We start from the raw sequence: 14,803 nt of genomic DNA, 5'->3' as shown, positions 1-14,803 counted from the left end.
AGCTTTACTCAGCTATTATTATGAATATATTTTTTTCCAGATTAAAAAAGGCCAGGAAAATATATTTTCAGACAATGTTTGTGGAGAGAAATGGCTAAGCTGATCCTTGTGGGACAGTCTGCAAAAAAGGGATTCAGCATGGCCTACAGAGAGACATGTGACAAATTCAAACACTGCCTTTCCTTATGGCCCTGCCTCTTTTTCTAAGTATTGCATCATAACTGAAGATGTAAAAGGCCAAGAATGGGTATGTTGTCTAGAGGCAACAAGGTGCCATAGAGGGTTCGTAATGTGTCCTACTGATCCCCTTATTATTTATATGAATACATTTCATAACATGCAATTATAGATACAATTAAATTGTACAACATATTTCAGGTGAGGGGCTGTTTTGCAATATGGTTGGGTTTGTTTTGGGTTGGGCACTCACACCAATCATCATGAAGTGCTTCGAGAAACTAGTCCGGGCCCACATAGTCACACGCCTCCCGCCCAACCTGGATCCATACCAGTTCGCCTACAGAGCCCACAGGTCCACAGAGGACGCCATCGCGACGACTCTCCACTCCACTCTATCCCACCTGGAGAGGGGAAACAGCTACGCGAGACTGCTCTTTGTGGACTTCAGCTCTGCCTTCAACACCATCCTTCCAGACAGGCTAGTGACCAAACTACTAGACCTGGGACTATCACACTCTATATGTGCATGGATCAAGGACTTCCTGTCTGACCGCCCCCAGAGGGTGCGGGTGGGCTCCCACACCTCCACAGCCCTCAGACTCAGCACTGGGTCCCCCCAGGGCTGCGTGCTAAGCCCCATCCTCTACAACCTCTACACCTACAACTTCACCCCCGTCCACCCCAGCAACTCCATCGTAAAGTTTGCAGACGACACCACCGTGGTGGGCTGCATCTCGGGGGGGGGGACGAGGCGGCGTACAGGGATGAGGTAGAGCAGCTGAGCAAGCTGTGCAAGGTTAACAACCTGCTGCTGAACCAGTCAAAGACCCAGGAAATCATCGTGGACTTCAGGAGGAAAAAATCTGAGGTCCAGCCCCTGCTCGTCGACGGAGGGAGCGTGGAGAGAGTCTCAACCCTCCGATTCCTGGGGGTGCACATACAGGATGACCTGTCCTGGAAGAACAACACAGCAGCCATCATCAAGAAGGCACAACAGCGGCTCTACTTCCTGAGAGTCCTCAGGAAAGACAACATCGGACAGGAGATGCTGGTGACCTTCTACCGCTGTGCAGTGGAGAGCATCCTCACCTACTGCATCTGCATCTGGTTCTCCAGCTGCACAGCCGCAGAGAGGAATACGCTACAGAGAGTCGTGAGATCGGCCCAGAAGATCACCGGCGCCCCCCTCCCCTCTCTGGAAGAGCTGTACAACACACACTGCCTCAGGAAGGCCTCCAAGATCTCCAGAGACCCATCCCACCCTGGGAACGAACACTTTGCTCGGCTGCCCTCGGACAGGCGGTTCAGGACCATGTTCGCAAGGACAAATAGACTGAAGCTCAGCTTCTACCCCAGGGCCATTCAGGCCCTGAACACAGCAAAGACCTAGGTTCTAGGCCCTGGACAATCTAGACAATTTGATGGCAGCTACTAGATTGTAGGGTTCAAGTGCAATACTGAAACACAACTGTGAACATTTCAAACCTGCAAACTGCGACACTTTAAATGAATGTGCAATAACACTATGTGCAATATGACAACCCTCGGGTACATAAGGTTCAGAGATAGGAAATGTTAGAATAGGTATAGCATAGCATAGAGTACAGCACAGTGTTTTATTTGTATAGTATAGTATAGTGGATAGTGTACATAGCCTTTATTTATGTAAACCAGCTCTTTTCCCTTCTTGTTTTTAGTTTTTTTTCCTAGCACCAGGGGAGCCCCCCCTCCCAAATTTCGTTGTATGGTACCTGTACTATATCAATGACAATAAAGACCATTCATTCATTCATTCATTCATTCATCCTTCCCTCAACCCACCTCACAGTTGAAGGAGAAGGAGGTGAGCAGTAGGAGTTTGGGGTTAACAAACAGATTTTGAATATGTTAATGTATGCTGCATTACCATGCAAGCATGGTAAACATTTAAGTTAGCTAATCTGATGTAATGTATGTATTACTATGTTAATACTATTATAGGACATCTTATGAATTATGTACCTATGGATAATCCATGCTAGGGCCCTCTTCAAGCCAGGCAGCCAGAGAGGAGAGCAGAGGTAAAGAGGCAGAAGAAGAAGAGCAAGAAGTAACAAAGGACAATGACAGCAGCACAGCAAGTTGGCTTTATCACTAGATTTCAAGGATCTTATTAAAGATTTTGCTACTAAGAAGGCCCAGCGTTTAGCTTTGATTTGATCTCTTTACTCCTATCTTGAATCGTTGTGCATTAGGCTAGATATAGTTTTTAGCTCTCCAGGTATAGTATTCCACAGTACTGCCGCAGTGGGTAAAAATGACCTTTTCCCCATTTCACTATTCAATTTCCCTGGCACCATGTCTGTGTTGCTCCCTCTTGTATAAGACACGTTTGTCTTTGTGTGAAACAAGCAATGCTGAGTCAGTAAATATCTCTGCTGTAATTCTTCATTGATCTAATCCTGACAGTAGGCCTATTATGGCCAACTGATCTTTAAAAGATCTAAATTTATTTAGACACAATACCACCCCATTAAAATTATATTTGTACTTTTTGTGTGATTTATACTTAGATATAATTGGGTCCAAATCTTCATTTAATTATACGTTTGTCCTTCTGTTGTTCAAGTCTTAATTTAATAAGTTAAAGAATGTTGAGATTTGTTTGCTAAATTGTTGATTCCTGTATTAACTAGCCTAATTTTAAATTACATTTACAAAAGATGTCCATCATTGGATTTCTTGCAGTGCATCAATAGTTCATCAACTTCAACTGGGTTGTCTAGGTTGATGGTGGTTTAGGTGGGTTGTCTAGGTTGATGGTGGTTTAGGTGGGTTGTCTAGGTTGATGGTGGTTTAGGTGGGGGGGGGGGGGGGGGCAGAATGATATTCTGTCATGGGGCCCAGAATCTCAAGCGGCGCCCCTGATTACGTGGCCTGGCCGTTACCGGGCTGGTCCGAATTCGTCCAGGTCCGTCGGCTTGTATTTATTATCCTAAATCATGTTTTGTATACACTCCATGGAACTCTTCATACTGTAGGCTATATAATAAGTGAGAGGTAATGTGTCTAATTGTTTTACGCAATGGTATCAATTTCGAAGCGTTTCTCGAGTTTCAAGGACCCCAATTGAAATAAGCCAGTGGCTTTCTTGGGTTTTTATCCTGTTAGTTGACCTTGTATGTAATATGTACTTTCATGTACCTACTTCTGCAAATCTTCTAATAAAGTTTTCAATCAATCAATCAATCCTTCTGCAAGCGGAGTCGCAGTTGCTAATTTCTCCAGTTTACGAATAATGAGCACTCATATCTAGAGATGAATCACAGTAATGTCATTAATATGCAGTGGCTGTGTGGACTTTGAATGGAGAGCAAACATGATCGTATATAATGTGTAGGCCTACATTGAATGAATGAATGAATGAATGGTCTTTATTGTCATTGATAGTACAGGTACCATACAACGAAATTTGGGAGGGGGGGCTCCCCTGGTGCTAGGAAAAAAACTAAAAATAAGAAGGGAAAAGAGCTGGTTTACATAAATAAAGGCTATGTACACTAAATAAAGGCTATGTACACTATGTAAAGGCTATGTACACTATTAACACTATGTACATTATGGTCAGACAAGTAGCCTAACTGATTAACAGACAGCACCTTCATCGCGTTTTTTTTCTTCAGGTTCCACCTTTTAGAAATGACAACCCTTTTTATACATAGTCCCCCATATAGATTTACCAAAAATAAACAGTTGGTAACATCAAAAAAGAGAAAGAAAGCACTGGTGAGCTCAGCAATCGAAAATAGGCTGGTTAGGCCAAGGAAGACTTCTACAGTGGATGACAGAAGAATGCTCACCATAATTAATAAAAAAAAAACCTCCTTTGAGTTGCATCTGTGTACGAAAGGCGCTATATAAATAAAGTTTCACTTCACTTCACTTCACTTCACAGACATCATACTGCCATAGCACCTAGGGTGTTTTTCAAGGCCAAAAACAGGAACATTTCCTGATGATAAGATTGTAGGCAAATGAAGATGGCTGCAGTACAGCCCTGGCAGAGCATCAATGTGTCCAGTGTCTGTCTAAATGTTTTAAGTGTCTGTCCATGTTTTAAACATTTGACTTCAAATCCAAACTGTTGGAGAATACAAAACACTTCCTCTTTCCAATAGGCCTACTTCCTCTTGCCTGCATGGGATCAATGAAGTACCCTGCTGTACCATCTGAATACTATGAACATGCCTAATTTGCTAATTGTTCTAAATATAGCAACAATTGTACATTTACACTTTCCTCTCTCCTTCTTATTGCACGCAAGACATGCAGGACTTTTGGACTAGTCAAACGTTGTATATCTATGACTCGGTTATGAATAACCTTTTGAATCATTCTGCATGTCCAGAGAAAATGATAGCATATCGTTGGCTCCTCCTCGGGCTATTGTTTATTACTTTGTGTTTTTAAAAACGGGTCGGTCTGGTTCACATGTTTGAGTTGGTACTGTCTGGACAGGAATTCAGGAACCTGTGGAAGTACTTGAACGGTTGTTACCTGATGGTGGCACCTTTTTCATTCAGATGATGGTAGGAGAGGGAGATACGTAACATCCCAATTTGCATTTGACAAACAAAATTAGTTTGTTCATGAATCGGCACACGGATTTGGAGCAGCTTTGTGATTGGAAACTTTAAGATGCTGAAACAAATGACCATTGTGCTACTCATCCTCTTCACTTTCAGTCTGATATTTATTATTTCGTATAAGCCAGACATTATTGCGAATTTACAGGATCATGTAAGGATTTCAATTATGAATCGTAACTATTCAAAACAATTCGTCATGGACCATGTGTACACCATCATAGGTAAGTACTGTAACTTTTCATATTGATCTGTTTAAATTAAATAGCCTACAATTAAGCTACAATTAAGCCTAGTAGGCCTACGGTAAATAATTAGATATTAATTTGTTTCAAGTGAGTCCAAGGCGGGCCAGATAGGCCTATGTAGGCTACTCACATTACCCCTTGACCGACACCACTGATAGAAACGGACACCAAGGAAATGAATACTGCGTATAAACTCCGTCCTCAATTCATATTTTTTCTAAATGCATATAAATTAGCATTTGTAAGGTATCATGCAGTCAAAGTAACATACGGTTCCACAAAACATTTCACCATAACCAGGTCAGCTGCTGCAATAACTCTCATGGTCAGTCTGTAATCTGCGGCGGCCATAAATGTAGCATGAGTCCAAGGTGTAACTGTTAGGCTGTAATAAAGTTGTAAAGTGGGTGCCAGCGTAGCCTAAATGACTACCTTATGTTAAACGGAGCGTTGTGGTGCATAAAGGTGTCTGCCATCCATCCTGTTGCCAATACACCAACTCACTAGCGCAGACAGATCTAGCAGAGAATAGAGTGCGGCAAAACGCATCAGAGGGAGAGGTAAAAACGGTCAAGTCCGAAAAAGCTACTATTTTCAAATGAATATTATTCGACTAAATGGTAGCCTATTGGTCCCACCAATACCATAAAACCTTTGAAAGTCCTGTAGGCTAGATTAGCCTAATGACAAAGGTTTTGAGATAGTTCATGAATTTTGCTCAATTTATAATTCATACTTAGGTTAAGTTAAATACATTATCTTAATAGTCGGCTGTGGCACTATTACGCTGACATGCAATAATAATTGTTCAAAGTTCACAATGTAGGACAATTGGGGACGCTTTATATGAATTGTTTGCCCAATGTATATTTGTATTGTGCTCCAAAAATGTTGATAAGCCATCCAGCAGCCCAGTAACGTGCAGTGAGGTCATTGGCTGGGTAGGCAGTGAGCTATTTAAAAAAAAATCATGCGATTAACGCAGCAGCCAGACTTCAAATGGCATAGCGCATACTATAAAGGCAATCAATAGCCCTTATATCTTTTAACGCAGGCTCAAAACTCACTTCTTCAAGAAGTAGGTCTACTACCAGAATCCTCCCTGCACCTATTGTATTGTTAGTTTGCTATTCTTCTCTATGCTATTGCTATTGCTATATTGCTATACTGTATTTTTAGTTTGCTATTCTTCATTTTGCCTTAAAAAAGCAGTACACTCCTACGTTAAATGCAATTATTGTAAGTCGCTTTGAATAAAAGCGTCGGCTAAATGACTGTAATGTAGGCTAATATACTATACTAAAGTCAATCACATAGCCCATATATACTATACTATCAAATAGCTGGTCAAAAATGTCAAATGTATTGTTATCTCATAACTACACATAGCGTAGCGCAACAGCCTGTATGGCATTGCCTACATTCACCTAGAACCGCGGAGCGAACAGCAGAGGATGCCGCTACGGCAAGCCAAACGCAAACTGTCAATCATGCTGTCAGAAGCAGCGTGGCACAGTGCCTCAACGTCCTCCAATGAAGACAATGTGAGAACAGACTACGCATGCGCAAATCTACGAAACCGTTGGTCTGTCACTTCGCATAGCACAGAAGCACAAGCACAGTCTGCCTCAGCCTCTGGGAGCAAACTCTCCTGGTGCCAGGGCATGCATTATATTTTTATAACAACACATTTTACATCATTTATTTTTATTTTAACAACATATTAACACATTAAAGTTAAGAATAATGAGTAAAATAAATTAAAAATATAATTTTGAGATAAAAAAATAATAAAAAATTATTTTAAAAAGACTGATATTCTTTTTCTTTCTTAAATGCCTGGGTGAGGCACTGCCTACCCTGCCTCACCTGACTGCACGCCACTGCAGCAGCCTATAAGGCATCTGAAGATGCGCACCTGTCGGTCAGCCAGCCACTGAATGAAAGCCAGGTATTTGTTCGGTCGTCAGCAACATGGTTTGAGTAAATATACCTACCTATCTAAATAACTAGCCAGCTAACTATAACCTATATATGTTGGTATATGTTTGAGTATAATAATACAAATAATAAGTTTGAATCGTTTATTTGAAAAGTCGTTTTAAAAAGCAGCCATACACTCTGCTGACAAGACAGCCTTTGGATGCAAACATATTCTAAGCCGTTGCATGACAAGTTAACTTTTGCTCAAGTAGTTGTGACCCCCTCAGAAATGTCCTGTGCCGCCTTAGTTACTTTCCTCTGACAATTTTAGACGTGCCTTGTTATATCGCTTGTCAGAACATAGTGAGAGTATTATTTGCCCCTGTCTCTGCTTACAATCTGTATCCCAGCAGCGCACATGAAGTTGTCGTCCTTAGCCTGTTTCGTTATCAGAGTTTTTTTAAATTTATTTTAGAATTATTTCAGAGACAGTGGAAGGAGTTGAGGTAAACTGGACAGCATGGTAGTGGGCATTCGGATGGGATGTGCAATGGGACGTGACGCGCACTGTATGGAGAGCGAATATTGCACATATTTCTTTCAATTTCTTACAGAACATTTATTCATAACAGCAAAGAGCTCTTTAACAGCAATTGCCCTCCCCCTTTCACAAAACAAACGTTTAAATAACGAACACTTTGCTCGGCTGCCCTCGGACAGGCGGTTCAGGACCATGTTCGCAAGGACAAACAGACTGAAGCTCAGCTTCTACCCCAGGGCCATTCAGGCCCTGAACACAGCAAAGACCTAGGTTCTAGGCCCTGGACAATCTAGACAATTTGATGGCAGCTACTAGATTGAAATCAAGTGCAATACTGAAACACAACTGTGAACATTTCAAACCTGCAAACTGCGACACTTTAAATGAATGTGCAATAACACTATGTGCAATATGACAACCCTCGGGTACATAAGGTTCAGAGATAGGAAATGTTAGAATAGGTATAGCATAGCATAGAGTACAGCACAGTGTTTTATTTGTATAGTATAGTATAGTGGATAGTGTACATAGCCTTTATTTATGTAAACCAGCTCTTTTCCCTTCTTGTTTTTAGTTTTTTTTTCCTAGCACCAGGGGAGCCCCTACTCCCAAATTTCGTTGTTTGGTACCTGTACTATATCAATGACAATAAAGACCATTCATTCATTCATTCATTCATTCATAACTACAGTGACCAGGATTTGTTTGTGAATAATACATAGACTATAAATGTTGACTGGACTATAAATATTACATGTTACATTACATGTTACATGTTACATGTTACATTTCCCCTTTGTGGATGCTAGCTGTACAAAAATAAAACATAAAAAAGATAAAGCCATTTAGCTGACGTTTTTATCCAAAGCGACTCATTGCAATGAGTCAAACGGGACATAAGGCTATACATTTTGACTTGAGTTACATTTTCCCCTTGTGGATGCTAGCTGTAACACAATGTGATAATTTGGTCGTAATTTGGGTAGTTGAAAGAAAGTGAGATAGGTTGGTTAGGTTGACTGACTGATTGGATTGGAAGGATGAATGGATAGATGAAAGAGAAGATGGGTGGATGAGAGAGGGGAGGTATAGAAAGATCAAAACAATGAAGAGGATAATGAGTGTGGGTTATACTGAGTGAAGCAGTACTAGTTACTGGTGAAAGGATGATGGCCAGATAGTTGAAAGAATGTATGTTAGAAGGTCATAGACAGAATGTTAGATAGATAGATAGATAGATAGATAGATAGATAGATAGATGGATGGAGAGGATAGGAAAGGAGCCAGGGTTCCATAGCTTCATAGTTTAAAAGGTATAATAGGTACCGGTAGTCTTTTATCAGGGTTGATGACGATTTTCTGGGCAGTTGAAAGAAAGTGAGATAGGTGGGTTCAGTTGGCTGGTTGATTAGATGGATGGATGGATGGATGAACGGATGAACGAGAGGGTGGATGGATGAGAGAGGGGAGGTATAGGAAGATCAAAAGAACGAGTATAGAGTAGTGGCTGCAGTAGTTGAAGCAGTAGTGACTGGTGAAAGGAATGCTATAGTGGATAAGTTAGATAGATTTAAGGTTGGTTATAGGTTAGATAGATAGTAGAAGGTCATAGATAGATATATAGAATGAGCTTGGGGCAGTGGCGGACTCAGGCTGTTTGAAGGGCAGGGGCGAAAAGAAAAAAAGGGCACTTACTGCACAACATGGGACCCCATCAGTGCACATGTTCAAGTTTAGACCATTGGAGGGGCACCAATAGGGCACGCCCTCTCATTTTCGCCACTCAAAAGGGCATTTTTGCCACTCAAAAGGGCACTTAAGACAGACGTTTTTCAACCGTGGGGGCACCAGGAGGGGCGGTCGCCCCCCCTGCCCCCCCCCTTGAGTCCGCCAGTGGCTTGGGGTAGTTCAGTGCAGTGGGTAAGAGGGATTGTTGGTTTAGTGGTTGAGAGTGGTTTTACTGGTACCCAAGAGAGTGCATTGTTGTGTAATCATTGTAAGAACGTGTTCTGCAGGACTCGCTGAAGCAAGTCCACTAATAATGCTTTATTTTCTTCCACAGCCGTTACAAAGAGTTCTCTTAATTTGACAAGGAACATGTTTGCCAAAAGCACAACCACACAATACATAAACCAAACAAAAAACAGGGTCTGGAGCACCAAAGGTTAGTATTTCAGCGTTTACTTTTTACAAACCAAATCATCCAAAGCAAATCTGCCACATCTCCAGCCCAACGGCAACCACTGTCACATCAACATTTGCTGCAATAATACCAGTACAGAAAAAATACATCCTATACTGTATGCATTTTTGGGATTTCAAAGATTCACATAAAGGTAATTGAAGTACACATTTCAGAGATGTGTTTCTTTCAAGAGATGAATTAATTAATTCAGTCGTTCACTTCTTCCTATAACAGAAGAGACTGATAGAAAAAGAATGCACACCAACAAGTCCAGACCACAGAGATAGGAGGAGACAGAGGTTTCACTTGGCATCTGTTTCTGTCTGCAGTCTGTGAAATACAAGCAAACCCGTCCTGATTTTCAATACTGGCAAACTAATAGGAGGGCTGAACATTTAGTTTAATACTAATAACTACACATTGTCCTTATTTATTTCAGTTCCACTTGAGTAATGTCTAGTAATATCTTAGGATATTTTTTGCCACACAGACCAGAACATCTGCAATCTGCCAATCTGCAAAAAATAGACTTTGTGTAAGGAGAGTGTCTGCTACGGACAGGTGCAGTCTGAAGAGATGCTCTGCCCTCATGAATATTTGCCAATACGCATGTGGCGAACCCCGGGGTAGTTGGGGGCGAGTTACTCTACCCCAGGGGTTCGCCTAAACGCACAAATAAAAACATGCATGACAGAATGTTAAATATCTTGCACTTAATTGCACTTAATACTTCCACTAATCTCTGTGCATGTCTGCAGCTGCTATGTTGCTAAATTCTGGTGTGGACAACAACTTCCATTGGATTTCAACCCACTCAACCAACACAACCAACATACCTGAAACCTCAGACCCTTTTCTTAATTCTCTAATCTTTTTTTTCCAGGCAGGCCGCAGAAATCAAAATGCCCAGATCCATCCCCTGATCTTGGTAGGTTAAAACATGTCTTTTAAAACACATCATCATGGTTGATCTATTTTCAACCGTGTCACAATCATAGATGGGCCATGTCATATACAGTCATTTATCAGAAAGTGAAAGCACTATGAAACATCCCAGCAAACACTGACCCGTTGTTGCCTCCTTATGACTGATTTTGGTGGCGGCAGTGTTGTCAGAAGATACAGAAATCCTTTTAACACTAGAAGAGCCGTGATGGGGTCTAAGCTAGTATACAGCTATTTTGCAGTTTTTCTATGTAGGAGGCAGGTTAAAAAACAAGACGGCCAACTAGTGGTCATTGTGTGTAAGTAGCAGATTTACATTCTAAAAAGGGGGGTCTATTAGACGCACAACGTCTATTAGACCCCCAAGGCAGCTCTACTAGTCGGTAAAATAGGCACGGTTGTTCTAGTTTAAGGGTCACAACAATGTAAGTGTGCAGCCTTTAGCTTACTAGGACACAATCATGGCCAAAGCTGTCATTAGGTAGCATCATCAGTATTGGCTTGATTCAGATGTGCTATTTGGCTTCACAAGTTGTCATGCTCTTAGTGCATCTTTTAAGGCTTCATGTAGTTTTGAAAACACTATTTTGTTTATGTGATCAGAGGAGGGGAAACAAAGAAAGAACATGTGGACACAACAAGGCAGAGAATCACTATGTTCATCAAACCTAACCCTATTACAGAGAACATCAGTGAGTGAGTGTCGGTAATGTCTTTGATTCTAACATTTTTCCACGCTGGCAGTTGGGCCTATAAGGATTGAATTTTCTACACCTAGAAGCTGGAATTCGACAAGGGATGAAAACCCAAAAGTGACGAAAGGTGGACGCTATAAGCCGGATGACTGCATCCCTCTCCAGAAAGTTGCCATCATCATACCCTTCCGCAAACGCGATGAGCACCTTAAGTTTTTCATCCACTATCTCCATCCTTTCCTGCAGCACCAACAGCTGGACTATGGCATCTATGTTATCAATCAGGTAAAGTAAGTAGGCTTACAATACACAATCAGAGGTATAAAGGTTTGAATGATGTGCCATTTATTGTCCCCGAACAGAAATTCTATTCATAACAGAAATTATTTCATCACACAAAACTAATGAAAAACAATGTACATATGTTACAGTACATGTGGGAAAACGGTACATGTGGGAAAACTAGGGTTAGGGTTAGGTGCTAGGGTGCTACGGTTAAGGTTAGGGTTAGGGGTAGGGTTAGGATTAGGGTTAGGGGTAGGGTTAAACATGCCAGCATGTACCAAGTGGACGTAGCACCTAACCCTAATCGTAGTTTTCCCACATGTACCATATTCCCACATGTACCGTAACACATATACATGTATTTAAGGTCTGATAATACAAGGTGTGTATTGATGAATCAGTCACAAAACACTGTTGTGTAATAGCCTACAGATCAAAATGATTGGCGTGTAATATATCTATTTCTTCCATTAGGATGGAGACGGCATATTTAACAGGGCCAAACTGATGAACATTGGCTACGCTGAGGCTCTGAAACAGTACGACTATGACTGCTTTGTGTTCAGCGACGTGGACCTCATTCCCATGGATGACCGCAACATCTATAAATGCTATAACCAGCCCCGACACCTGTCTGTGGCTGTAGACAGTTTCGGATTTAGGTACAGTATCTACTAGGCTAGTTTGGATAGATCACTTATCGTTTTTAAAGAAGCATAACGTTCACCTCAGTCAGGGGTTAGTTGCAGCTGTCTGTTAGGTGACAGGACAGCTTGGTTCACACATCTGCAAACATCCAGCATTTTTCAATACTTGGTTGTACTGGCTTTGAGAGTACGTTTTGTGTGGTGTGGTCATCTTACCCACCACCCACCACCCGCAGCCTCCACCCTCTACCTTCGGGGGTGGTGGGTGAGGGAATACCTCCTTCCTGGATCTCACTAGATTCATAGTTTAGACAATTAATAGAATAAAATAGAATAGATTCGCCCTTGTCTGTACATAATTCACTGTACATATATCTGTACATATATCTTTATCAGCTAGATGCCGAATGCATTTTGTTGTCTCTGTACTTTTACTATGCCAATGACAATTCAATTGAATCTGAATCTGAATTCCAATTCCAACATGGCAAAGATTGAAGATTCAAGCCACCATATGAGTAAAAATGTTGCTGTACTTTGGTATACTATAGGTTGCCCTATCAAGGTATTTTTGGTGGTGTCACAGCACTGAACAAGGAACAATACCTGAAAATCAATGGATTTCCCAACAACTACTGGGGTTGGGGCGGTGAAGATGATGACATCTCCCACAGGTAAGGACAACTAGAAATGCAGGGTGTCATACAGGCCAAGAGATAACGTTAAATTCTACAGCAGCTGTTTTGTCTTTTTGAGGCCTCACAAAGAGTTTGCAAACTGGTTTGCCTAGCACACATAAACATGATTAATCTTCAATCTCTTGGATTCGCTCTGTACTGTAAGGAATGGGACAGTAAACCATTGTTTTTCTTTTTCTTCTATACTACAAACATTTGGATTTGAAATCAATACAACAACACCAATAACTATGAGGTTAAAGTATAGACTCAGATTTGATTTGATTTGTAAATATTGGTTTCACCATTTAGAACACTTTAGATACATAATCCCCATATTTATGGAACTAATATACAAAAATACCATCATAAACTATTCTTTAACCTCATAGTAATTGTTTGATTTCAAATACTGTACTACGTTTAGCTACAGAATTGAAAGCCCATTGTTTGTCATTGTCACAGGGTTTCTTTCAGAGGCATGTCGATCTCTCGCCCTGACATGCTAATTGGAAAATATCGAATGATCAAACATAGTCGAGACAAACACAACGAACCAAATCCTCAAAGGTAAAGCCTTTTGTTTTTTGTTAACAAAGCAATATGATTGCTAATGGTCCCTGGCCTGAGCATAGATTACATAGATTACATAGATCATGCTAAATGTTAAATTTGTTGGTTTTGATATTCAGGTTCAACAGGATACAACGCACAGGATCAACAATGGCTAGTGACGGCATCAACTCCCTCAAGTACACAGTGCTAAAGTTGGAAAAAGAAGACCTGTTCACAAATATCACTGTGGATGTTGGGAAGCCTTAGGTGTAGCCTTCTAGATCAAGAGTGCATGTGAAAAAAAATTTGTTCATGATTTTCTTTTTTCTTTCCCATGTAAGAAGCAAGCAAAATGTACCCCCTCAATAATAATAGGATTATATTGCAGCTGGACTTTTATTTTGAAAAGACACACAAACACAATTTTTAATTCATTCAAAAATGCTGCTATAACGTGAAACAATACTATAACGTGAAACAATACTATTGTGCAATATGACAACCCTAGTCGTCTATCTGTACAGTATAGTACAGTGGATTGTGTACATAGCCTTTATTTATGTAAACCAGCTCCTTCCCTTCTTGTGATTTTTTTTTTAAAGTGTTTTTTTTCCCCTTTCCTAACACCAGGGGAGCCACCCCTCCTAAATTTCGTTGTTTGGTACCTGTACTGTAGCAATGACAATAAAGTCCATTCATTCATATTCTTATCTCTAATATAGGCTAGTGGACAGTGATCACTGAAGGATGTGATTGTGTTTTATAACACTGTCATTGTTTATGATATAATATGATTGGAAATGTGGATGCAGGGCTTTCCTTTGTCTGGCTCATCTTGAAGACTGCCAGTTTTGCACTGCCGGTTAGATGCTAAACGGCCTAAACCCTAACCCTGTTGTCTAGTACTTTACTGATAATAAAGTTGAATCTAATATAATCTTTCCATTGTCTTAAATTCAGCGTCAGTTCAGATTCAATAAGATGATGGATGGTTGGTGGTCTCCTTATCAACAACTCCTAATTGAAATACCGTAACAAAAAATTGTTTTTAGGATGATATAAAAGTAGTGGTCGGGGATTCAGGGGCTCAGAGGCTCTTTCACTTGTTCCTGTTTCCTGCTGTGAGGTTCTCATCATGTTGTGAGTATCATTGTTCTGTGATAACCGGTTTGGGTGTGGGTGTGTCTATCATGAACATAACTCAAGACTTTTTAGTTCAATAATGACAGAGAGTTTTCCATCCCATTAACAGCTAATTTATTACCAGTTAATGTAAGTTCAAATGCTTGACATTGTG

The 14,803-nt window shown here is 40.8% G+C and overlaps 1 protein-coding gene across 1 annotated transcript; it reads left to right on the top strand.

The window, feature by feature from the left end:
* Positions 1–5,004: 5,004 nt before the first annotated feature.
* On the top strand, positions 5,005–13,773 carry LOC308160842 (beta-1,4-galactosyltransferase 1-like; the record flags this gene model as incomplete). The annotated part of the gene is made up of 7 exons (XM_080534777.1): positions 5,005–5,029; positions 10,586–10,630; positions 11,392–11,627; positions 12,102–12,289; positions 12,826–12,948; positions 13,417–13,521; positions 13,644–13,773. 7 exons carry the CDS (start codon positions 5,005–5,007, stop codon positions 13,771–13,773), a joined length of 852 nt encoding a protein of 283 aa, XP_080390903.1.
* Positions 13,774–14,803: the final 1,030 nt, after the last annotated feature.

Source organism: Nansenia antarctica, assembly GCF_963989245.1.
Source record: "Nansenia antarctica genome assembly, chromosome: 6".
In the NCBI taxonomy this organism is placed as follows: Eukaryota; Metazoa; Chordata; class Actinopteri; order Argentiniformes; family Microstomatidae; genus Nansenia; species Nansenia antarctica.
Note: the sequence above shows the minus strand (reverse complement) of the source record. Positions and strands in the feature narration are given on the sequence as shown.